This window comes from Rhamphochromis sp. 'chilingali', assembly GCF_963969265.1.
Source record: "Rhamphochromis sp. 'chilingali' genome assembly, chromosome: 5".
Classification (NCBI taxonomy): domain Eukaryota; kingdom Metazoa; phylum Chordata; class Actinopteri; order Cichliformes; family Cichlidae; genus Rhamphochromis; species Rhamphochromis sp. 'chilingali'.
In genome coordinates, this window is record NC_137932.1 from 15,181,796 (window position 1) to 15,208,402 (window position 26,607).

A 26,607-nucleotide genomic window follows, 5' to 3' on the forward strand; every position below is an offset into this window, starting at 1 on the left:
AACTGGCTAGTATTCAAAAACTACAGAAACCATGTATTTGAAGTAGTTTCACCTGCAGTAAATCAAAGAAACCCCGAGGCGAGCCTAGTATGGAATCATGTCTACTTCTGCTCCGTGTTCCATATAGAGATTGTGAACACTGGTAAGTCTCTTTATTATTTCCACTCTGACGAATACTAAACGGCCAAAATGATCACACGTTTACATGACTGGGAATCGAAATGCTGATCTTCAAACTCGTCTAAGAAACTGCTGCCAGTCTTGTCAGTCCTGATAATTTAAGGTGTTCTTAAATGATTGCACTTATGTTTAAAAAAACAACACAATTTTTGTAAATCACTATAAAACTAACCACACCTATGAGTGTTATTTTATCATTGTGCTCAAATGTTATTTTCCCCCCACAGATGCTGGTTTTATACCTGTGCTCTGTGCCCACGGCAGAGGCTCCTGGTGATGCCATGTCAAAATGCAGCGGTGGTATTCAGGGCGAGGGTCCAGCTTCACATCACAAGACAACTAGAGCGAAGAAACACACAACATAAATTCTAATGCTGCATCACCCTTTTTTAATCACCACTGTGCTTGAAGTATGAAATTGAAGAGGATACACCCAATGTAGTGGAGAAAAAAATGCAAAATTTGCTTTCAGACAATTTCTTGGAATCCATCTGGCTCTCATGTTACTGTTACCTGGAACCACAAAGACAAAAGTCACAACAGGAGTCTTGCTTGAGTTCAGATGTTCACGTACACTGATTACAAAATGCTAAAGATGCTGATGAAAGCCACAATCTAAAACATGCATGACTTTCTTTCCGACTTTCCTGTGCACTCTGGTCTGGACAAGCTTTTGGACTCAGTCACACTTCATGTTTATTTAGCATGTCTTTTAATTTTCAACCAAGTCCCAGAAGTTGAATAATAAACAACCTTCCTCGGTCTTGAATGCCACACAATAGATGGCATATCTATACCAAGTGAATTCCAACAGAGCTATAATTTAAAGCCTAGCAGAAGTGAAAAAACCAGGCTCGTCCAAATATGGCCTCTTCTAAAAAAAACAGAGTGCAGTAATCTTCAGAGCTACAGCCATCTTTTATATACAGTCTATAGGCTAAACACACATGTACACACACAAATCTTCTAATGGCAAAAATCCAGATCTGAACTGTCACAAAATGTAAGCAAGTTGGATAAAATTCTGCCAAACACATTTAAAACAGGGCAAATACATTAGTTCAAAGATTATCTAAGTTTGCTGGCAAAAGGAAAGGTTTTCTCAGAGTATTATCTGACCTGTGTCTGATGCCATCTGCTTTGGGAAATTGTCTGGCTACATCTGGCGAAGGCCATCATTTGCACCCCTAAGTGGCAGTAATGTGTTCAAGTTGATTTCTAACTGCTTTATAACAGCAAATGATGTAACACTGCACCCTGAATAGCACCCATAATGGCAGGGGACCAGATTGCTCACTCCATGATGTTAGTTGGGGACATAGGCTGTGTGTGCTCACTGTGTATTATCGTGATATGATTTTCTCACTCTACAGTTATGAATATTCATGACCGGGGAGCAGGCCTTTGGGTCAGTGTGGGCCGTGATTGGTTCCTCTGTCAAATCAGAGCAAAACACTGTGGTCATAAATATGTATCAAGCAGATGATGAAAATTATATCAAATCATGGCTGCAACGGGCTGCAATAATACACCCTGTTTTTTTACGTATAAACATAACTGTAAATGTCCCCATATATTATATATTCTCTCTGTTGCAGCTGATTGCATCGACACTCTTAAAGCCTATTTGTTACAACAGCGACTTTGAATCATCCCTCACAGGAGCAAAGGACACTTTTTGCACTTGGGAACGCGATGAAGTCAGGATGTCCCAGTTGCCCTGTGTGTCCTACCCTCGCTTTGATGATGGTGGGCCTGGGGTCCAAAATACCCTGCATCTTTCTCAAGGCAGGGATGACAAAAAGATTACAGGTGACAACAGCAGACACGGGATTTCCTAGGACAGACGGGGGGACAGAGAGAAGAGGGCGAGGAGAGAAAGCAAGGGGGGGGGGAAATATGTGAGTAACATCTCTGCGCAAACAGCGGAGTGAATCACTCTTTCTCTCAACTTCACACACTACCTGGGAGGGCAAAGATTAGTTTGCGAGCACCATCTATGTCCAACGTGGCAAAAGTTGTTGGGAGACTGGAAAAAAAGACAAAAACAAACATAATTTCTAAATTCTCCACCGGCTGTCATTTTACACCACATGACTCCTTCTGCATGTCATTTGTATGTATTGTTTGTGAAGCACTTTTGAAGCGGATTCTTTTTCTTACCCTGGTTTCATGAACACACGACCAAAATGGATCTGAGCATGAAGATCGATATCCAGCACCTGCTTAAGGTAGTCCTAAAAATGATGTTAGAAAGAAAGAAAATTAAAATCCTTAAGAATACTCAACAGACATGAAGAACAAGTACTCCAAAAAATGTGTTTCATAAAATAATGAACTCAAACGAACTGTGAAGCTCAGCTGTCTGGCTATCAGCTACCACATGGTGTCAGTACAACACAACTCTACCACTGGACTTTCTGCCACTGTACCTTCTCTCCCATAGACACTCCTCCTGAGGTGATGATGACATCAGCACGGCTGATGCCTTCATTCAGAGCGTTGAGAAGGTCATCGGGGCTGCAGGGCACAGACAAACATATACATACAAATGTCAAGCCCCCCGCGACACCCAGGACAGAGAAATCACAGAAAATGAGAAAACTGGCCTATCTTTGGATAAGTACACAGGGCTTATTAAAAGGACAAAAGCATAGCTAAAGGGAACTGTGGCAGAGGCAAGATCTGACGGCATACTTGTCTCCCACGATGCCCAGATTGATAGTGGGGTAGCCATGTTCCTGAATTGTGGCCAACAGGGTGGAGCGATTGCTGTCCCTGATCTTTCCAGGATGGAGGTCATCTTCTGGGTTCAGAAGCTATCGCCCAAACAAATCACATGTTAGAAACTCCTATTTGATGGCAATCTTTTATTATTAGTTGTGAAAATCATTAAATAAATCATTCTGCATCTTTTTGATTTGCGATGAGGTCTGGTAAGTAAAAAAATAATTATTCTGCTGGAAGATGAGACAATATTATAATCCTTATGCAAACTTTTTCATTTTTGTACCCAGTCATGTAGTTACTATATTTAACATGCTCTCTGTACTGAATAAATCTGCTTTGGTTCTATTACCCTTGAGTTAAAAATGCTGCATAAAATAATACTTTAAAACTGAGAAAAAAACACTTTCTGAAGTTTCAAATTAGCAACACCCATCTGTTGTTCGTGCTAAAGTTAGTGTCATCTAAACCAATGCACTTTAAAGATGTCAGCTTGGCCTCTGGGAACTTGTGAGGTGCTCTTGTCACCATTTTGTCACATTTTAAGACTAAACAGTAGAACATGACTGACACATTTAAAAGTCTGAAATACACAATGTTGCAACAGACAGATTTCCTTAACATTTACTGCGTGTAATTATGTAAGAGTCTTTACAAAAATAATATGAAAATGCTTTTTAAAAATAAACATTTTAATTGCACGATTATTTTTACGATCCACCTGACTCTTCTTCTTGTATTACAAACCCACCTGTCACCATGTTGTCAACCTGGTCTTTCATCATATTCATTACTTTTTAAATGCTCATTTATTGGCTGTTATCAATGCAGACACTGATATATCAGAAAAAGCTAATATCAGCCAATATCTTAGAGTCACTGCTTTTCCATTGCCCCTCTCCTTTTCTTAGTCCTTCCATGAGATGAACACGGGCATACGCATGTGGTTCATGCAGTCTTTCAGCTTCATGTTCTAAAAGCGCTACGCTTAACTGACGGTGCCACCACATCTTACTTCCATGTGGCACCATGACACTCTTTATAGCACATCACCTGATCAGGTTGGAAAAGAGCTTCAATTAGCCAAAGTCTGCCGTCATGGATTAGGTTTTGTAATATCTGAAACTGGAACACTGAAGAGGTACAGAAGTCTAGTTGTATCTTAAAATCTTTGAATCACAACATGTTAAAAGGATATCATGGATTTTTTTTGTCCACTGCCACCAAAATAAGTGCTCATGAATAAAATGTAGCTGCATCTAATCCTCTACTTCATAAGACGGCAGATGAGTGAAATATGCTAACAAACAGGTGATAAAGTTTAAATATGGGTCTGCACGGCCCTGAAAATGGAGAGCTATGCATATTCATGCACCCCATGAAATTTAAACTGCGCATTAGTCACACAGAAAATGCACAAATCTGACTCTACTGTTTAAACGAAACCACCTGGTCACAGATAAACACGTTCTTCACAACTGAAAGCACATGTGAAACAGCTGACTGCACATTCACTTCTAAATGATGTTCTGTTGTCGCCAGCCAAAGCAAACAATGGTGATTGTGCATAAATATGAACGTGGTGTGTTGTTAGGAAAAAAAGGCATACTGTTGTACCTTTCGCAGCCAAGTCGAGAGGCATAATTCACCACAACAAAAACTAAGATTTTCTTAACCTTTACCTCATTTCCTGTGGACATGACGGCCACCACAGGGAATTTTTGGACCTCCACCTCTGTAACTCCAACAGTGGCCAGGAGGCCAATTTCAGATGGGCCCATATGGGTGCCCTTGGCCAGCACGCACTCGCCACGCTTGATGTCGTGACCGATAGGCCTATGAAGAGATGGGCACTAAACATTTAAAGCCTGCAAGAACAAGGGTACTGCTACATTCACCATAGATGTTCTGGTAAAGACATGAAATGTGTTCTAAGCATCTGTTTTCCTTCAGTCTTCATCATTATTATAATGTTAAATAAAGAACAATAATAATCAAAAACATGCAGACAGACAGAATTATAATAACGGCAGTAGTAGTGGTGCACTATACCTTGCATTAATCTTTTTCAAGTTAACTCCCAACAGTGTCTTCCAGCCTTACAGTATTTAATAAGTATAATACATAGCAAACATCTCAGTCACGGACTAACCTGATGTCCTGCCCTGGGCGAGCTTGTACTAGGATTCGTACCTCCAGCTCCTCCGTCCCCTACCGGAAAAACATTTATCACATTGAACAGGCTGGGTCAGTGACAGATAAGAAAATGATGCTTTCAGTATTCTGTCCATTTCTAGGATAAAAGACACTATATTGCCAAAAGTAGTCACTTGTTTCCCTTCACACATATATGCACTTGAGTGGCATCCCATTCCTAATCCATAAGGTTTAACATTATGCTGATCTGCTGTTTGCAGCTATGAGAAGTTTGAATTCTTCTGGGAGGGCTTTTCATAGGTTTGTTTATGGGAATTTTTGACCATTCCTCCTAGATGCACATTTGTGAGGTCAGACAGTGTTAGATGAGAAGGCCTGGCTCACAGTCTCCGCTCTAATTGATCCCAAAGGTGGTCTGTCGGGTTGAGGTCATGACTCTGTGCTGGCCAGTAAAGTTCTTCCACACCAAATTTGTTTACTGTCTTTATGAACTGCTTTGGTCTGCAGTCATGTTGAAACAGGAAGAGGCTATCCCCAAACTGCTATCCCACAAATTTGAGAGCTTGAAATTGTCCATGACTGGAGCCCATCCCAGATGTCACTGGGTGACGGGCACATAGTGGACATGTCACCAGTCTCTTGCAGCTCCAACACATAGACAGTTAACCTAGCATTCATGTATTTGGAATTTGGGAAGCAGTTGCAGTACACAGAGAGAATCCCAACCGATCACTGCCTGAACCAGACTGCCTGAGCATGGTTCTCCTGGAGCTTTCTTCCTGTTAAAATTGAGTTTTTCCTTCCGACTGTCGCCAAGTGCTAGGTCATGGGGGTCAGCTGATCGTTAGGGTTTTCTTGTCTTTACCTTACAACATAAAGTGATTTGAGTTTACTGCTGTTGTAATTTGGCACTATATGAATAAAACTGAACTGAATTAAATGAAACCTTTCACAGGTTTGGGTTAAAGACAACCTTATAGGATGGTTATAATAAACATAGCTGAAGTTTTTAATAAAGATACTGGCATGTTAAAAAGGAAGTGAGACAAAAGCTTGGGCTTGAGGGCGCCATGGATGTTTGGCTTCTAATGTTTTTCTTCTCTTGACCAAGCTAACATCAGCTTGGGATGGATTTCCTTTTATGGCCAGGTGTGCCCTTAGCTGTGTCTGTGGTGTGGAATTGGTGCTTACATGTAGTGGGCATTGCTTGCAATAGCCAGGTGAGGGGCAACCAATTAAAAGAAAGCAGGCCTCGGGCCTTAAAGAGACATGCGCTTAACAATCTTGTTCAGACAGTAGATGAACCCAGACACTGCATCAAAGGCCAGTATATAATAATAATTATTACTTTTTAAAACTATGAATCATGGAAAACTGAGTAGTTTTAGATTCAAAATATGAAGCTGGAAATGAGCATACTAAGGCCTTTTAGCGTTCTGATTCTGACTGTCCTTCATTTAGCATGAAACTTCACGCTCACGTCTTCTGATTCGCGGAGGAGCTCGGTATCTTCCACCTGGACTACAGCATCTGCCCCACAGGGTATAGGGGCACCCGTCGTCACCCTCATCACTTGGCCAGGCATCACTGTCTGGGTGGGCTGTGCAAACACAGAAAGGTAAACATAAGTCAAAGATACAGGAAAGGACAAACAATATCATGTCAAATTTCAAACACTGGGTTAACATTTAACCCATAGGTGTTATGGAATAAATGACGGACTGTTTGTGACTGAAGTAATCTATACAATAAAACAGAAAACTGACTTTATGTACATCATAATTGCAATTTTAAGAGCTTATAAAGGCAAACAGGAAACAGATGCTTGAATGTGTGGTGATGCTGTTTGAGAGGAGATGTGAGGGGTTGTCGAAAATATGTCAGGCTTACTTTTGTCTCAGTGATCTCATGTGTTTACACTTTGACTTTCTGGCCATGCTTTGGTGCGAAGGGCTTTTCATCACCTGCTAAGGGAACACACTGATGTGCAATTACAGGCTGGTCAAGGCATAAGGTGAAGGGCAAAAGTGAAGTACTTTATTTTCATATCCAGCTTATGTGGGTGTTTGTGTGAGACCGACTGTGTGAGTGAGGGTGTCTTTGTGTGCTTGCAGAGGTGTCAGCGTGGACACAAACCTGCTCTCCAGCTTGGGACTCTCCAATGATGAAGCGGTCGCCTGGGCCGTCAGCCGCTAGAATAAAAGAAAGATTGAAAAGTATTACGCACGAGTGCAGGCGAAAACCTGTGGGTGTGTGGGAGTGTGTATTGAGCTGAGTCATTTCTTTTGGTAAAATACAGTGGGAAATGATAAAAACAAGATCTGGGGGGAAAAGTTTATTAAACATCTCCAAAATAGACACAAACAGTACTACCAGGGCAAGCAGATTTTTACAGTTTTAATCAAAAATCAGTCTGATAGCCTTTGCACAGCCCAACCCTTATTGTTACTGCAGCCAAGTACTGTGACCGACCAGAGCAAACACAAAAATTGAGAAATCAAGAATCATTTTTAGCATCCCTCTTTATCAATTAACAAACACACAGAAAGAGGAACGAAAGTCATCACAAGATGCTCTTTGAACACGGATATACTGCATCCTTTGACATTAAAAATGTCCTTGCCGGGTGAATCTGCCATTCTCTTTAGTGCAGAAAGTTTAAAAAATCCCATTGATGACATCAAAAATCTGTTTTGACATGAAGAGGTTTTTCACATTTTTGGGAAAAACCTGAGAGCCATGATGGAAATATAAGTTTCTATGGGTTTTTATGGAGCATCTCTCCTCATCTAACTCTGCTTCATACCAATGCAGTTCTTAGTATTAACATCTACTGCATTTTTACCTGTTCACACTACACACGTAGCAGAACCCAGGACTTCCCTGATCACTTTTTGGATGTTAACCAAGGCTAATTTGTCAGCTTCTTGGTGCTTTTTATTACTTAAAGTGACAATAAAAGGCAGAAGCTACACTTTGGTAAAAGGAAAAATTCAAGCTCTAGACAACAGACTCTTTTCAGACCCATATTTTAAGCACTATAATTTCTAAAAAACACACGTATCCTTTAGCAGGCAACAGGCCCTTAGGACAGATGCAGAAAATCCTGAGAGATCTGTGGTATTCTTCTCCTCCTACTCGTTCAGTAGGAACCAACAGCAGATGTTATGTACAGGAGGTTTTGAGCTGCCTGAAGTCAGCGAGTTGTCACCCTGTTCTTCAGGTTAACAGAGCCCTCAGTGCTTAACAGGACTCCCTTCATTTAAAATACTGACAGAAAATCTCAACCAACGTCTTCTGAATCTCACCTAGAAAAACACTAGAAAGGAGTTCTAACAGCCATAAGGATGAAACTCTGAGAGTTGGATGTCTGAACAAAGGTAAATCCTCCACCATTTGAGAATTATCTCTTGCCACCTGGCAGCTGTGGAGGACAGCCTCGTTTATGTACAATAATTGAAAGGATCACCGTTCAATCACAGCGACAGAAAAAGCCTTTACATTGTCCAACAAGCAGTTTTTTCCTGCTCCGGTGTCCTGCAGTGATCTCACTGGGACAGAAACAGTTAGTCCTTCTGCAGCATCACTGCTCTGTTACACAGCAGTGACTTTACGAATAAGATGACATGACAGGCACGTACAGCTGCGTCAATGTGAGGTAGAATTCAAAAAGTAACCTTGATTAGTTTTCTTATTTCATAATTGTCTTTTCAACTGTCAGATTTCACTATTAAAGCTTTGTCTCTGTTATACCTTATAAATATGCTCGGATCAGTTGAAAAAATTCTGCAGCAGTGCCTAACGGGAATCAATCACAATCCGCCATGTGAGGAAGGACGTGTGAGTGCACAGTATTTCCTCAAAATAATGTGCAATCTATTTACACTATTTAATTGTATCAAAAGGTTGCACATCTTTTCAGGTTTGTACTTGCTTCAGTTTCAGTCCATCAACTTTTTAATAGTGCTGTCAGCGTTAATCTCGTTAAAATGACCTTTTAACGGCATAACCGCATTAATGCGGCAAATCTCCGTTAGCAAGTTAGCACGGATCACCCTGTGCGTGGGGCTGTACGGTGTCAATGCATTAGCGCGGTTAGCTTGTTAACACGTTAGCTTCAGTCTCAGTCCATCAACTTTTTAATAGTGCTGTCAACGTTAATCTCGTTAAAAGCGCGTTAACGCCATAACCACATTACGCATTAACGAGCTAACCGCGCTAATGCGTTGACGCTGTGCAGCATGGGGTGACACCACTAACGCTGACACCACTACTCTTAAGTATATGCACTGCTTTTGAAGTGATCCACTTCTTTATGTTACTTTTGTTTAACTAGATCGGCAAAGCATAATCAGTACAGTTTTGAATTTTTCTTTAGTTTTAATTTTTAAATGAATATTTTATTTCCATTTAGTTTCAGTTAGTCAGTAATTAGTAGTAATTTTCAATAATTTTTGATATTTGTTATATATAATAAAAATGATAATGAGGCACAAACGTGTATATAAATTTAATAATAAAAATAAAAAACTACAGACATTTCCTAAATATTTAGGATTTTCTTTTAGGTAAGGTTTGTAACAGTATTGTTTCAGTTAGTGTTTATGTTTTCTTGTGACTTTGTAAAATGTAATTTTATAAATGGTTTCCATTTAATAATTACATATAACCATGCAAAGTTTGCACTTACGAACACCTGGTTAAGCAGGCCTACTGTCTCATTGCTCTCATGGTAATAACAAGAGGTAAAAAAGGACCCGTAAACAACTAAAAATAAACATAAATGTGTTTGATTTTTAGGTAAGATGTGTCATTTGAACACAACAAGGGCTATATATCATAAATAACAGTATAATCCTTGCAACATTTACACTTATGTACATTTTTGATAAACTGAGGATAAGATCCAAAGTACTAAATACTGAAAGGATGTCAGATGGATGGGCAACAAAATGTGGCAAAGACAAGAATGAGAGGATATTATTCAATTAGCATCACCCGCCGTAATTGATGTTACCTACCTCTCACAGCATAACCGTCCTTGACAGAAGCAGGGAAGGGTGGCAGGTTGTCTTTGGCGTAAACGTCCTGAGCCAGGACTCGACCCATCCCATCTGTAGAAGAAGAGGAAAAACATGAGTGTGGAGTGGAGAGGCTGGTTGAAGATTGGTGGAAGGAGAGAGCAAAAGTTAGAGAGAGAAAGAGAGACAGAGGCATAGAGGGTGAAACAGTGCATCTGATGAAGATACAGAGAAATGTTTGAGCTGGAGGTGTGTATATGCGTGTGTGTGTGTGTGTGCATGTTTTAAAGAGAGCCATAGTGTGACACCACGCATCAGCATCTCTCTGCATGACTCACCGCCTGACCTGCACACACGGACATGTACTTGCACACTGCGCTATTTTACCTCAGTTTACCGATTTGCACACCGCAAGTGGGGGCTTGCAAATGTTCATGTGCACATTTCTTTAGCATTTCCAACAGCCAGACAACTTAAAAAATGTCAGGGAGGAAATACAGAGCCTCTTCACTGAGACAATGGCTCAGAGAAAGTAAAGGAAGGAAAGAAAGACATAGAAGTCAGAAGGGAGAGTGGGTGGAGGGAGAAAAAAAGATCCAGGCACTAAAATACCTTAAGCTGCTGTGTGCCTATATATAGCTGAGCCTTCATGCTGTGATTATGTGGGTGTTAATATGAAGATCTAAGCTTTGATATCAACGAGTTTAAGGGGAAAAAATATGCATGTGCATACAGACACCCACACACATGCAGATGACAGGAATACTGAGCTGCTGTATTGTTTCAATTCTTCTATTTTATTGTTTCTATTGTTATTATTGTATTACACTGTAGTTTTTAATTTTATTGTTATTGTTAAGCACTTTGTGCAGCATCGGCTGTTGGAAATGTGCTATATAAATAAATCTGACCTTGACCTTGACCTTGCTGTACATAATGCATCTCCATCATGGATAAAGGCACACATGCTCGTGTCCAAATCCTCCCATCTTTTCTCTATATTAACAGTATTTAAATTGGTGTATTTTTACACACAAGCTGGAACTGAAAAGCTTGTTAAAACCATGTGCTGAAGCTGAGCTGTGACTAATAATAGAACAGAGGTGATGTCTTGTTGCAGCAGAAAAGTGCACGTTTGATAAGGTGCTTTTCAAAAAGAAGAACCTCTTTTTGTAAGACGTTCTGGACACCAGTCTAAGCCAGCAGTTCCCAGCGTTTCTGAGGCCAATAAGACTGAACCTCACACCACCTCGTCTGTTGAAGTGTATCAGTTTAAACTTATAAAAGCAGATGTGGTTAAAATAATGTCTCATTCAGTTGAAATGCAAATGTTTACGTCAGTAATTTAAAAAGTAGTGTGAGCTAATATGTATCGGAAAAATAAAGTAAAAAACACAAAAAACAAAACAGGTTTATTAAATCTTTTAATGTCTACGATTTCTGCTTAAGAAATAGCCCTATTTAAGAACAATAACACTGGTTATTATGACAGGAAAATAGGGAGGAACTAAATGAATTTTTTGTTTTGTTGTTTTGACAAATGCGCTCACTTCCTTAACTAAAACTCGATGAAATGACTCACTCTCATGCCTTTGCAGAAAAGTACATTTAAAGCCAGTGAGGTTAGCCCAGCGTTTAGCCTGAAAACAAGGGCGGACTAAACTAAAACTGCTCTGAAGTAAAAAATCTGAAGGTCTCTGTGTTTAAAACCAACCAAGTGTAACCGAGCATGTTGTTTTTCTCCCTGTTTCAATTGCTGGGCTAAGTTAACCTCCAGATAGTTAGGGCTTCATAATTCACATGCAGATAAATATTTCTGTCTAATTCCGGGCGTGAAAGAGAGTAAGCATTTCAAACTATTCCTTTAAAGTGTTTTAGACTGTTTAGCATTAAATATTAAACTGTCAAGAACTTCATATTTAAGTACTGAATCACAGCAAATGTCTCTACGATACAATAAGAAAGATAAACAGGGATCTAGTATTAATTTATACTATTCCTCCAGTAATAGCTTACGTAGAAATATGTAGTAACCAATTATAACAATAAAATCAGCGCTAGACACCTCTAATTCAATACTCACTATATGCAAAAAATGCAGAATACACATCCATTAGCAAACACACACACACTGTTCTAAATCCAGCAGGGGAGCTGCTCCAGCTGTTGACTGTCTAAATATTTCATCTCTCAAATCCCCCCATTCTCTCTTCCTTACCCAACTGTCCGCCACCCAGCTGTGCTCTTGCAAATCCTGCAATCCAGTCCCCTATTCCATAACATGAAACATCACTTTACACCTGGAAAACGAAAGCGCTCCTGCTACCATCATTGATCTAGAAGTCATGTGCGCTGCAGGCCATTATTGCCGCCAGTCTTTGCTACGGTTTCTACAGATGAATTAAAGACTGTGTTTTCCCCTCTAGCCCTCAGCTTGACTCTGTGTCATCCTCCGCTGGCACTTAAGCCACTCTGCCAGAAGGATGACAAGACCCTCAGGTGCTAAACTTGTCTTGCAAGTTTGTACCTTAGAATCTGGATGTCTGTTTAGACTTGTAAGCACACAATGCAAAAATACTGCTACAGTTAACTCATACAGCGACATGAACACACAAGCAGTAATGTGTACATACAAATGTCATGACAGACACTGAGAATTATATAAACAGGAATTAGTTTTGCAACTGCATTAAAAATTGTTACTATTTTGACCACTTGGGGGCAGCGGAAATGAGCTGTAAATAATCCTGGTATACTATCAACTTTGAAAATTACTGGCTTTAGCTATTTGCTACACAAAAGTTATATATAGACCCATATACCCATGAAGCAAAAGCTAGCTTCAGCCTCAATTTGTCTCTTGATGTGTTGTGATCTCAATTTCAAATGCCTCAAGTAACAAAAACATTAGTTTCACTATTCTTTTGACATAATATTGGGGCCACAATTCTGATAATTTTTGCTTTTGTAGAATTCAGTTGTGTTTAGCTGAAATGTACTCTGATGGAAACACAGTAGCGCTCTTATGGCTAAGGAATAAAGCTACAATCACGTGCATGTCACTGTCGGTTACAGAGAAATAAAACGAAACTCCAACCTGGTACATGTTAATAAATGAATAAACAAACAAATGCATCAGGTGAGCAAAAAATTGGATCCATTGTCTGTATAAAGTGTCTCACAAGCTGTGGGAAGTCAAACAACACACGCAAGTCATTTGTTTGTTATGCATTTGACCTTGTAGCAAAGACAATCTGAGTCTGTGTGACTGACAGCGTGGCCTGCGTACAGGAACTGCTGATTAAGTGAGGTGTCTGGTTGTGAACAGGTGGTGTTTAAATGCTGTCATGTGTACTTAGCAATCAGAAAGGAGTACCACCACAACATCCCAGCATCTATATGAGCTGGATATGCAAAAAAAGGAAAGACTTACAAACTAGAAGCTTTTCTGTAGCAGCATGGCTACAGGCTTTAAAGGGTAACCACCTATCTGTCCTCCTCACCCCTGTAGTTGATGATCTCAGTGCCCAGGACTGCAGTCATCTCTAGCACAGTGATGAAGGCCTTGTCCATGGAGGTTAGGGGGAAGGGGGACATACGGTGCCTCCGGGCCACCTTGGTGATGTCCACAGCACTGTGACCTGAGACGATGTGAAACATACAGATGTAGTCATAAAATCCACAAAATCAGGTTTAATTCTCCATGTTAAATTTGAACAATTAAAAAAAAAAGAAGAGAAAAAGTATTTATTTTTATTTAGACACTTTGAAAGAGGAAGACTGGAAGATAAGGAAGGAGAAGAGTGAGAACTCTACTGGGATTCACTCCCAAGGCAGCAGGCATCTACGTGGCTCTAAAAGCAGGGAACTGAACAACTCTGAACAACAATTTTAAAATCTCAAACAGAACCTCGCACTCTGGATTTTCAGCTGTTAAGTCCAGAGTCTACATGACATACAGTTAAAATGCACAAATTATCATTATAAAAAAAGGATATATCAACTAATATGTCTTCACACCATGGTAAGAAAACTGGATTAAGACGACTTATTTTTGCTGCATGTAGGCATATGTGTGCTATTTGAATGCCATGAGGAGGGACTGGCAAAAAACAGTCCTGTTTGTTTGTTCCTGTGAAACGCAGCTGGATGACAGAGGTGCTCGATAGCAGCCATGTTGGTCTAATAATACCTCTCTAATAATTCCAAAGGTAAAAGGAACAAAGCAAGGTGTAACTAATGTGTAATCTGCTCTCTCTTTCTTTCTCTCTTTATCTCTCTCTGACTCGCTCTGCCTCACAGCGAAGAATAGACGCCGTGCTTTGATTTCCCTTGACCCAATTTCTCTCCTTTAAACATACACTTACGCTTCCACAGCATATTCTGATGCTTAACATGAGGCTTAACAACCTCTGGCAAAACATCACAAACACACAGGGACATGTAAATGCAACACAGAAGCCACACACACACACACTTAAAATCTATCTGAGTGTTAGAGGGCACAGTCTGTGACGTGCAGATGTGAAACGTGAAAGTTGGTGCTTACTTGATCTTAGGATATTTTCTTTGCTGCTGCATCGTGACTGCACCTGGGGATTGAGAGGGTGATTGGGAACGAAAGACAAGAAAGGGCAAAAGGAAAGAGAAAAGGAAAGAGAGAGAGAGAGAGCAGAGGTGGTGGTAATTTGAGATAAACCAAGCTGCTCTTTTCACATGCTTGAAATGACAAGCTGTTTATACAACAGTCAGAAGCACTGGCAAGAGCTTGCGTCACACTACACTGTGCACTTTGTCCTGCTGCTGGGAGATGGTTACATCTCCCCCATGACCATTATGATCACTTACGGTACACTACATCATCATATCACAGGTGGTTGTCACACTGATAAATGCACTGACATGTCACACTATAATTAAAGCACTTTAAAGAATATACGGACAAAGGCAGCAACATACAGAGTGACAATATTGTATCACAAGATGTTTTAACTGTGCTACAGTGTAACACCAAATGTAGTGGAAATGTAGTGCTGAGTTACGATAGTGGCTGTTCAGATGTGGCGCAAGAGGGTTCAGATTTCTCTGGAAATTGCTGATGCTGCGTTTGAACGCTACCCGTGATCTACGGCAAGGTGGGGAGGAGAGCAGAGCGGGTTAAAACTGGGCTGAGTTTCCCAAAAACAACCTGAGGCTGGAGCTCAGGTGCTGTCCATGGTTGAGAGAAGGCACGTGGAGCTTGTAATTTTCCTATAAAACTCTTAACTTCCTCATGTATAATCAGTGTTGCCAAAATTAGCAATAATTGCATTTACATTTCCCATTGACTTCTGTCTTCCTGCTTGAGTGGCCTCTCTGGATTTTTGAAGTTTATTTTGGAGGCTATTGCTGTGCCCCTGCTCTATACAACATAGTAAATGCGCACAGTATGGGTGAGAAATTTGAATTTTAAACATTACCGTTTCAATCAAACTTTGTTATACAGACTTTATATAAAAGATAAAAAGAAGATGATGTTGTATTTAATAATAATGTAACGCGAAAGTCTGTAAACTCTGTAATTGTCCAATGGACTTCAGGATAATCAGACTTTTCTTTCCAACTAGAGGAGCTGCCTCATTATTTCAATTATCTGTTCAAAGATCTTTTATTTACAGTCTATGGTTGGTTATTGTTTTTGTGCTATAGGAAATCAACCTGTTGGAAATTATTTGGATGGCAACATCAGTACTGAACCAAAAATAAAACAAAAAATGCTTCCTGTTTCTCAAATACAATTTTAGGACGATTCTCAAGTTTTACTTCCAATCGTCAGTAAAAATGTCTCCTAAAGGGCTTGCGAAATCTTTGGCGACCTCCAGGAAGAGCTGATGGAGGATGGAGACAGTGACCAGGAGAGGGAAGTCTGGGCATCTCTGTCTAGACTGTTGCCCCCTGCCACCCGGATCAGGAGAAGTGGTAGAAAATGGTAGAAGACGATCAATTGTCAATACTTCCTGCCTTCTTTTGTGCAAGACAGTAACGTTTTAGAAAATTGTCATGTTTGCTGACATTTTGAGTTAAAACAATGAAACTTCTCAACTGTAAACACATTACATGCCAAAAGGAATGTAGTGTGTGTCTGGAACACAGTTTTGTTCTCAATTTTAAGTACCTTTATTCTGCTTTACATTTAGTAATTTAGTCCAAGACTAGCTGCTAGTGAAAGAAAAGAGATGTGATGCCAAGCAGCACTGATCCATGGACATGCTACTGCTCTAGCCTCCTGTCTCTTTTAGCTGTATTTCTGGAAATCAAGCAACGCTTTGATGCTTTTATGTTAAAATGTTGTAGCACACCTTTAAAAAGGAAGATGCTGGCTTGCAGTAATAAGCATGCTTTTGGGAAACTCAGCCTTAGGGAACGATAAATAAGGGAAGAAGAATCACAGGAGGCACTTTGTTAAGCTAGTTTGGCACATAATCAGAAAGTAATTATTCTTTAGACACATACACAAATAGAGGTCCGGTTGGATACACTGGAGTGAAAGTATGGGATTTGTGCCAATGTTGTCCACTTCTTTGGTTTTGGCTCTCCCTTTGTCTTCTCGCCTGCTCGTTAGTCTGGCTGTCTTTCAACCTTAATATTCAGATTTGTCAACTGACATAGCTGATTGTACTCTGGCAGTCATTATCTGTCTGCGCTAACATGTCTTTCAATCCCTCTGGGCTCTGAAAGTCCTCTGAAACTCAGTAACTTCTATGACCCGTGGTTATCATAAAAGTTGGGTGTGGGCAGTGTGCTGTGTATGGAGAACCAAAACACCCACGGTGAAGGTGAAAGTCTCTCTACTCACCCACCCACCCCTCTCTTTCTCCTCCCCTCCCTCAATGCCTAATACTGTGACACCACTGGGCACCAAACAGCCAAGGTGAGAAGGTGGTAAATGGGAGGTGAGGCAAAGGTGGATGGGATGGTGGAGAAGGAGGGATGGACAGGCAGAGAGATAGAGGAGACAGGTAGACAGATAGACAGGGAGGGTGGGGGTGGAAGGATGAGGATCAGCGTGACGTGGTCCCACAGCCCAGAAAGAAACAAACAAAAACAGGAAGCACAAACTAGACAGACTTCACTAAACTACAGAGCCGAGACATAGCAGAAAAGAGGGAAAAGAGGAAGAAAAGAACGAAAACAATAAAGACCATTAGAGCGGCCTGATGGCATCTACTTAACAGACATCCAGCACACCAGACATAGCTACTGAAAGCAGAGCATGTTAACCGGAGAGACAGAAACAGAGAAAGATGAGCAGATGGAAGAAGAGCGAGAGAAACAAAGAGAGAAAGCGAACAATAAGAGACAGGAAAGTGTGCGTGGGAGACTGAGAAAAGAGGAACCCTAACAGACCGGACAGAGAAAACAGCTAGACAAAGAGTGATGTAGAGTGAGCGACAGATTGAGTACAAGAAACAGACCAGTGGCAACAGACAGAGAAAGAGAGGGAGTGAGAGCTAGAGAGATAGCTAGGCAAGCGAGTAGGGGGGTGGGGTGGGGTGGGGAGGTACAAAGAGCAGGACATTTGTTTTGCGCGCTCCTCGGAGGAGGGTGAGGGGGGGAGAAGGGGAAGAGGGGAAAGAGGAGAGGGGGCGGGGGCGGGATAGTTACTCGAGAGCTGAAGGTCCTCCTGCGATCATCTTTAAGCCCCTCCAACCTACACTGGAGCTAGTGGAGATAAAGCATCGAATCACAGGCATCAGTGCATCTGTCCCAGCAACCAGAACACCACAGACAGACAGACAAGACACACAGACGGACGGACGGACAAACGGACAGACAGGCATCCACTACAACAAGCAACCCTAGCAGGAGCTGGGGGGAGAGGAGCAGAAAGGAGAGAAAGAAGGAAAAAGAGCTAAAGAGAAAGGTGGCATAAAGCAGGGCCATAAAGAATGAACACCTAGTGGCTTTTTGGCTTCCTGAAAACTTTCGCTGAGGTTCATGTTGTGATTATGCTGATCCGGAAATAATGGATGCGCTCTATAACAATCAGAAGTTATAATAACATATTAAACCGCGATGCTTTAAAAATGTTCAGTTACAAAAAATGATAACAGAGCAGATTTTTTTCTTTTTCACTGGGAAAGCTTGACTTACTACACTGTATCGTAAACCTCTGATGCAGTGCTGGAGCAGAGCCAGTTCTGCCTTTCAATCTAGTCCCAGTCCTGCATGCCGCTTGGATAAGTAACCCTCATGTGTTCCTACTTTGTGTCCAGCAAATTTAATGTAGCCATTGAAGCCATGTCCACCAAGGTTTTCACAATTAACTAACACTAAAATAAAAGCTAAAATTAGATGTGAGAAAACATTTTAGTTAACTAACTTTTGAAAAACAAATTAAACTAAATGAACGAAAATTGAGTTAAAAAAAAAACTTTAGTTAATTTTTTAACTAAAAATGTAGTAGAGATATACTTAGTTGTAGTGTTTATTAGACTGGTAAAATAGTTTATTACAACTTGCCTGATGAGTCTCAAAATACATAATATACATGTATAATGGGTCTACAATTCTATGACACACTATGGATCAACCGCTTTAAAAAAGTTATGTGTTTCTGTAGTAATACACATACTAATTGTCATCAATTTTCCCTCTGACATGTGCCCTCCATACAATAATAATTAAACTGACTAAAACTAACACTGAAACTAATAAAAAACTAAACTAAAACTAAACAGTTTCAAACAAAATAACTGAAAAGAAAATTCACTCTGTAGACTAAGGGAAACTAAACTGAAAAAAGAAGACAAAAAAAGTCAAAATGAAACAAAGATAAAAAAAATTAGCAAATACAACTGTATAATAAATTGCTATAATAATGCTATTACTTTGAGGGCGACTGACATCTTTTATTTAACGTAGATTTTTATTATTAAAAAAGAAAAAAAGAAAAAAAAACCTGTCTTAAAAAATACCTGAACATGTGTGGGCATAGCCTTAGATTATAACCGTACAACGGCACAGTTTAGGCGGACAGAACACGTGAATGAAACACCAGTTTCCCCTTCAGCATTTTAACCCCCATACTGCCATGTTGGTAAGCTGTATACCCATATTGACATTTATGAACAATTTTCAGCAGATGCAAATGCTAACGAAGTTTTAGTTTAGGCTGGCAGCAGATAGGTCACCACGCAGATGGACTACCTAATATTTTGAGGACTAGCAGTAACACAACAACTGTAATTGTTGACATTAGTGCTTAAGAATCTGATTTCTGGATTTAAAATGCCTCATCATATTTACAATTTTATCACTTTCTCTTAGTTGGTACAAGCTTTTTTCAGCGGATGCCATGATGGCAACAGCTCATGCTAGCAAATTTGTGCTGAAGCTCGAAAGCCCTTATATTTCTTTTATATAACCCTAAATATAAGAGAGAGAGCAAGCGAGAGAGTGATAGAGACAGGGATAGAAACAGAAAGAAACAGAGAGAGGCAGGCATGAAAAAACAAAAAAGGACAAAGGTGGGGATTAAGGGGGCTAATTACAGCTACAGCAAGGCACAGATCAAACTTGCAGACATTGAAAAGCACATATGAAAACTAGCGACTGACAGCTAGGGCATTTTTTGTACAAGGTGTGCCATTCCAAGAACACTAGGACTAGGACATCTAAAATAAAAAAAAAAAAAAAAAAAAAAGCATAACAATTACATCAAAATCTTACTGCCTAACTGGTCTCCTTAAACACACAGATAAACCACAAAGATCAAGTTTTCTTCTTCTACCTAACCCAGTTTCACACTCTGTCGTGTAGTAATGGATCATTAGTCTGTCTTGCAGCAATATACGGTCACCATTAGCTAGCACATAGCGGAAAAACCTCAATGCAATGTGGAGTGATGACACTAATGCTGACACAGGTTGAAAACAAAACCTCAGTATGGCAAAAAATAGCTCAGAAGAAAAGATCATACCATCAGAGAGCCAAGGGGAAAGACAGTTTGCATATGGAGATGAACACGGGAAAAAAGCTACAGGGGGATGTGTTAGAGGCGAGGAGGATACATGGAGAATGAGTACAAAGGCAGACTGGGATGTTTTGGACGTTTAGAGGAAAGGCATAAAAGCAGACTGTCAAACATTCTCGCACTCATTTCTAATCTACCCTTCGCTGCAATCCCCTGTTACTGGTGAGAGACCGACCAAGTGAGAGAAGAGAATGGGCTTGTATGAGGGATGCAAATTTTAACAGGCACACATCATACACGCAAGAACAACAGTTTCAAAACTCCCTGGATAAGCAAAAATAAAGGAAATAAAAAGCAGGCAGTTTTCACATTCATGTGTGAGTGTTTGCAACGAAGCATTAGGCATGTTGCAGGGAATGCAGACACACACGCAAATGGAAAAACCACCGGCTTTCGTGCCAGAAACACTAAGCGCTCTAAACGGCAACCTTGCCGTCACCGCGGAAACAGCCTGACAACGGGTTGTCATGGAGATCTGCCCGGAAGATCAATGGGCTGGGGAGCAGGTGACGGTTCTGTGTACGGACACAGAATAGCGAATACGGCCAGGTCAGCGAGACACGTGGCCCGGCATCTGTGAGCCGCCCGGGGAAAAATCGATGGGGCCAATAACTAGCCGGCTAAGGAGATGTTCCAGGAAATGATGGGATGCAACTGCCGCGGTGCTGAGCTCAGCACAAAAACAAAGGAGCTGTCAGACAAATTATGCAAAAAGGGGAAGATTAATACATCCTCTGCAAGGAGGAGAAGGCTGTGACAGGGCATGGAGGCTTGCTGTAAACTGGCTTCAACCGCCTCACCCCTTGTGACGGAGTGAGAGAGGGATGGAGCAGAGGACAAAATGCCAGGATGATAGAGACAGAGTAGTAGAGGGCAGGGGGAAATGCTACTGTGGCAATCCAGAGCGATGGCTTCAACCTCCTGGAGAGTGCACTCATGGCTTCCCGTGGGGAGGTCAGTTACTGTTCAGTGATCCCTCTGTGAATCCAGCAGCACACTGGCATATCCATATCAGGCACAAACACACAAATACGTTGCATCCTGTGCAGAAACCAGGCACTGACACACACATCAAACCTGACAAATGACCAGATGGGGGGATGAATGGAAGAGAATGAGTGCTGGTGGAGTTCTTGAGATTGAGGCATGGAGAAGAAATGTTGCAAACTATTGAAGATGGTGGTACACAGGACAACTTATAGACTAAAATCAGATGGAAATCAGTGTCCAAATACATCTGACTTTGGAAAACACTTCATTTTGTCTTTTTGCCCATGTGTATCACCACTGCACTTCTAAATCTGAACCTAGCTCTGCATGGCTCAGGCAACAGACACCTCTGCTGTAGAAATATGCAACATGTGGACGTGTCCTATGTGTGTTTGTGTTCATTAAACAAGATCCCTTTTACACCTGCTATACATGATTTGATTTGTGTCCACACAGGTCATGCAGAGAATATAGACTGGCCTTTGCATTTGCAGCTGGTAATATTAAGCTTTCTACTTATTTGCAAGTAATTTCCAAGTAATCTACTTTATATGCAATTCAGTTTGGAGCAAACCGGCAGACTTAAACACTTAAAAGTTAGTTTGTTAAGTTTTAGGCTGACCAACTGAGATGGCGGGAACAGTCTCACCCTGCAGTGATCTCTTGCATTTAGATGTTTCATATCTCCGTCTCTCAACTTAACATAAGCAGTTAGATACTGTCTATTACTAAAGTAGTGCCAAGTTCTCACCTGCTCCAGTGCTGCAGGTACATGCTATAGCAAAGTGAAGCCCATTGCAATCTAAAATACAGCGTGCGCCTCTCTGTCCCTCCATCAGCCTTCCTGTCTGTGTACGTGAATGCTTGTGCATGTCACTAGTGTGGTTAGGTGCTCAGTGGGATGCCAGTGGCCTGCATGCCGGTAGAGAAGAAGTTGCTAGAAGGTTAGCGGGTTTACCTGGTCCAAGGTAGAGTACCTTGACTTGAGCGTGATGACCTCATCCAGGTGAGCCCTGAATTCTCTCCGTGAGGCCTGGGGGAAGCCACAGGATAGTCACTCACCTTCATAACATACACACGCATGCGTATACACACACACGTACAGACGACAGGCATACACTCCCACTCGGACTGTTGCAACACATCAGATACTAGTGTTTTAAACACAGCTGCACACACAGTCTGCTAATTTAGCATACTAATGCAACAAATACACACACACACACACACACACACACACACACACACACACACACACACACACACACACACACACACACACACACACACACACACACACACGCCAGAAATAAGCCATTGAATGACATACATTCGGCAGTCAGACAAATTTAAATTAAAAAAAAAAAAAGAAGTGGCAAACAAGTCACTGGAAAACTGCCAAAAAACTCAACATAAGGAATGACGGATGAGAAACAAAATCAGTTCAGTGGATCTGACAACAGTTCCAGGTGAGCTCTGCTAGCATAAATACATTTTTGAACTAACGTGAATGTTAAAGAAGTGAACCCAAGCGAGTGCTTGACCCTTGGCCCTACTCAACGCCGCGCTCGGTGTCTTTGTTTTGTTTTAATGATGTACATTTAAAAAAAGAGATTAAGCTTTATTAATTTAATTAGTTATTTTTATTCCTTAACTCATTTAGTTACAAATAAATATTAGAAAACATGCCTCTAAGTGCGTAATTATTTAAATTTTATACCCTGAGACCATAAGTTCTATTAAAATCAATAAAATAAAAAGACATATATATCTTATTTTTTAAGATGAGATTAAGATGGCCACCAAAAATATGAAATTACACATAAATACAACTTTAAATGATACGGAAAGTACCTGAGTAGGCCTGTGCTGGGAGCACTGCAAAAATTTCTAAATTACCTCAAATATACTGCACATTGGGCATTTCTGTACTGCAGTATCTTGTTACTTATATGCATCCCATTCCATACATGACAAGATCAGCCTAAGTCTAAAGCAAGATTAAGACTAATGGCATACATAGCACACTAAATAGGCAACAATTACTTTTGAGTTAATGTCCGATTTTGCATTTCAAAATAAAACTGAAGATAAAAAGTTACCTCTAATGCATTAGTGCTGAAAAAAAAATTGAAATTGAAATGTGCATTAGCTCGCTAGATAATTTATCTTTAAACACGTATTCAAAATCTGTAGTTTCATTACTGTGCAATTACAGTTAATCAATGGGCTTCAATATCACAGTGGACAGCGCCAGCACCATTTGACGCCCTGCACAGAGGTCATGTCTTTATCACTCACTGATCAGAGTCACTTGGGGCCATGACCAGTGTGCCAAGCACAGCAAAGCTGCGAAGCTTATATTTACCGGGCCTTTTCTCTTTTACGCGCTGATGAATGTGTGTCAGCGAGGCGCTTTAAAAAGAACTGAAGTGTATACACAGAGGGAGAGAAACATACTTTGTTTGTGCAACCAGTATCACTTTCATTCAAATACATAATTCAAGCAACTTTCAACTTCACTTGTGAGGTTGAAACGCGTTTGAGTAATATGCCAAGTGATGGACGTTTGTTTATTCTGGAGGCTGTGTGTGCATGGAAACCAGGCAAAGGGTTAGATACAGTATGTGTATGAGAATCAGACAACATTTCACTACAAGACTCAAATACGCACAAAAACACAGGGAGAAAAACAAAGGATTGTGGGTTGTGTGTCAAAAAACACAGAGAGACAGCAGGAGTGTAGCAGGCAAGTCAGCATACACACAAGGGAAAGGAAAGGAGGCAGGAAGCAGTCATGCCAGGCAGGAAATTAGAGGTGCTGTTGGAGAGGGAAGGAGTAGGAACTGATGCCACCATGATGACCGTAACGATGCTTTAGAACACATGCAGGAGTACCTCAGCAATGCTTAGGGTGGATGAACAGGAGGGGAGCCGCGCCTGGTGCCGCGAGAGAGAGGAGGGGAGAAGAGAAGAGGTTTAACAGAGCCAAAGCCGGGTTGAGCGGGGCACAGAGGCACACAGAGACTGGCGGGTGGAGCGGACAGCGCCCTCTGTCTTTCAGGAGGACATCTGCATGACAGCTCTCTGTGTGACTGTCTCAGGTAGGCCATGGCAGCCAAGGGCATGAAGGACAAGACAGGACAGGTCAGGACAGCAGGTAGGAGTTACATGGGGATTCATTCCCCATCAGAACAATAGGAGAACAGGTTTCACAGGAACAAAAAAATAAATAAATCACACATTAATGTAACATTTTCTTAGCCTCTCAATGCATTTTCCAGAATTGCCATGTTTTTAAAATTGACCAGAGAGAATCCACATGTATCCACAAAGCTCTCGCTACTTTCTGCTAAGCCCTTTTCAGAAATCTGAATGACCAACCTATTTCCATTCCCACGGTGGCAGATCCATCCATGCATATCTGTGAAACACCAAGTTCCACTTGCACCACAGATAAACACAGGGTGTCCTTCAGCATTGGGGCATGTTATAAGAATACCCAGGCAGGTTTCTCACTCCCAGTCTGTCAAATTAAGTCTAACTGAACAATTTTAAAATCATTACTGATACAGACATTTGAAAATCCAATATATCTTCTTTTTAGACACAAAACATAAACAGATTTCCCCAATCCTTGCTAAGAGAATATGACAATGCTATTTATTGTTTATTGTTTTGCTGTCGCAGCATGTCGGTGATTAGTCATTTATAGGGCTTTGGAGCGTGATGTCACGGGAGGGGGCGTGACCGCCGAAGCGCCATTTTAGCAGGCCAAACAAAGGGCTAAAGGAGCGAAAACACACAGATAGCATCAGCAATGGTTCGCACTTGCTGTGTTGTCGGTTGTAATGTGAGACTACTACCCGACTTTACTGCTTTCCCCATGGACTTTGCAAAGTGCCCTCTGGTGGACAGACTATGCAACATAACCGTTAATAATTCAGTTAAAGAGTGTTTCTACCATCTCCATTGTTCTTTTACATTTCTCATCAACTGGCTATTATAAATGCTGATAATGATTTCCTGTTTTTCACCAAGCAGAGGGTGAAAGCAATAGTAAAAAAGCACATGTGAAGAAAATGAATTAGCGACTGAAAAAAATAAATAAATTGCAAAACTCAAAGATTTAAAACGCCACTCCTAACATGGCCACACTAATGCCAGAGGACACCTTTCGCATGTCTCTGCAACACCAGGGATGAAAATGTGTTCAAATAAATGGTTGCAAAACTAGATTATCCCATCATTTTGTATGTCACCATCCTAGACCAGGGCACTTTGTGTAAAAGCAAATATCAGTGTGATATAGGGCATGTATAACACACTCATTTGCTGTTGACTATACACTACGCGAACACAAGGTTTTACGTCACGTGTAGTAGAAGAACTGAATTCACCAGAGGTGCCATTTGAACTGAAAAAGAATGCAAACCTGACCACAACACAGTAAAAATGTCAGTTCTACAGTCAAGACAGATGTCAGTCACGGATCCAACATGCCTCCAACTGCAGTTTCACATCACATGTGACATACTGTTAAAAGGACTCCGTAAGCCAAAAGCACATGGGGAATAAATGAGGCAGTGTAATTTATTTCTACCATCCCCAGGTATCACCTGTTACTGCTCCACTGGGGTCACCCATGATTGGTGTATTTTTATTCAAGCTGTGGTACAACACTTTAATAACAATCCCTTCGCCAAAAGGCACATGAAATTTTTTATTAACTCCCCTAATGAAGCTAGAAGGAAGTTATGTCTCAGCCTATTTTAGGGTGATATTTCAGGACGGTGCTCGTAGACTATCCAGTTTATCTTACTTTAGAGACACTGAATCATTAGATTCATCAGATTTCAGAGATCAGATTAATTTGATTTATTAAGATGATCATGTGCTAGTCGGAAAGCCAATCCCTGTGTCTATGACAACTGCTCTACAGCCTTTCATTCATGTGCTAGTTTGCCAAAATATCCCAAACAAAAACTGCACATAAACGCAGCCATCTGGGTTGGCTGTTTGTTTCTGGTCGAAGAGCCTTCCAGCTATGACATATCACTGGGAAACCCATTTAGAAGTATTACATCTAGTCCCCAAATAATGCCTAACATGAAAGCAAAGCTCAGTATGAATTATTAGCAAAGTCATTAGACAGTTCCTGACTTTTCCTCATGAATCAGTAACATTTCAGATTATATAATAAATAGCCTTTGTAAAGCAGCACTGTGAAGGAGATGAGCATCTCATCCTTCCTAATTGAAATGCTCTACATTCACAGCAGTTGCCCTCATGTGGCTCACAGCTCAGATAATGGACACTGGCAGGAAACCATAGGAGGTTACAAATTGAAACTCAGAAGTAAACTACACAAGGTTTTCCTAAATACTGTAGCGGTGAGGTAGGGCTCAATTCACTACCATAGACTGAATACATCGATTCTCTTTTTTCGAACCCAGAATTTTAGTCTACCATGTTCTATTAAAATCTAATTATATGTATATGATAGCAGTTGTGTAG

General features: G+C 40.8%; 1 protein-coding gene across 5 annotated transcripts in view; it reads right to left on the reverse strand.

The window, feature by feature from the left end:
* gphnb (gephyrin b) overlaps positions 1-26,607 on the reverse strand; it is a 112,055-nt gene that overhangs the window by 1,364 nt on the left and 84,084 nt on the right. The window contains exons 9-24 of one of the 5 annotated variants that reach the window (XM_080883761.1): positions 23,989-24,030; positions 22,049-22,123; positions 17,730-17,786; positions 14,635-14,677; positions 13,589-13,726; positions 10,086-10,178; positions 7,201-7,256; positions 6,545-6,664; positions 5,060-5,118; positions 4,590-4,743; positions 2,878-2,999; positions 2,613-2,700; positions 2,344-2,417; positions 2,142-2,209; positions 1,914-2,017; positions 423-519 (exon numbers count right to left, since the gene is read on the reverse strand). In XM_080883761.1, the coding sequence (XP_080739887.1) occupies positions 423-519; positions 1,914-2,017; positions 2,142-2,209; positions 2,344-2,417; positions 2,613-2,700; positions 2,878-2,999; positions 4,590-4,743; positions 5,060-5,118; positions 6,545-6,664; positions 7,201-7,256; positions 10,086-10,178; positions 13,589-13,726; positions 14,635-14,677; positions 17,730-17,786; positions 22,049-22,123; positions 23,989-24,030 (1,390 nt within the window). The remainder of the gene's footprint in view (positions 1-422; positions 520-1,913; positions 2,018-2,141; positions 2,210-2,343; positions 2,418-2,612; positions 2,701-2,877; positions 3,000-4,589; positions 4,744-5,059; positions 5,119-6,544; positions 6,665-7,200; positions 7,257-10,085; positions 10,179-13,588; positions 13,727-14,634; positions 14,678-17,729; positions 17,787-22,048; positions 22,124-23,988; positions 24,031-26,607) is intronic. The other 4 variants (XM_080883757.1, XM_080883758.1, XM_080883759.1 and 1 more) reach the window with 4 other exon arrangements.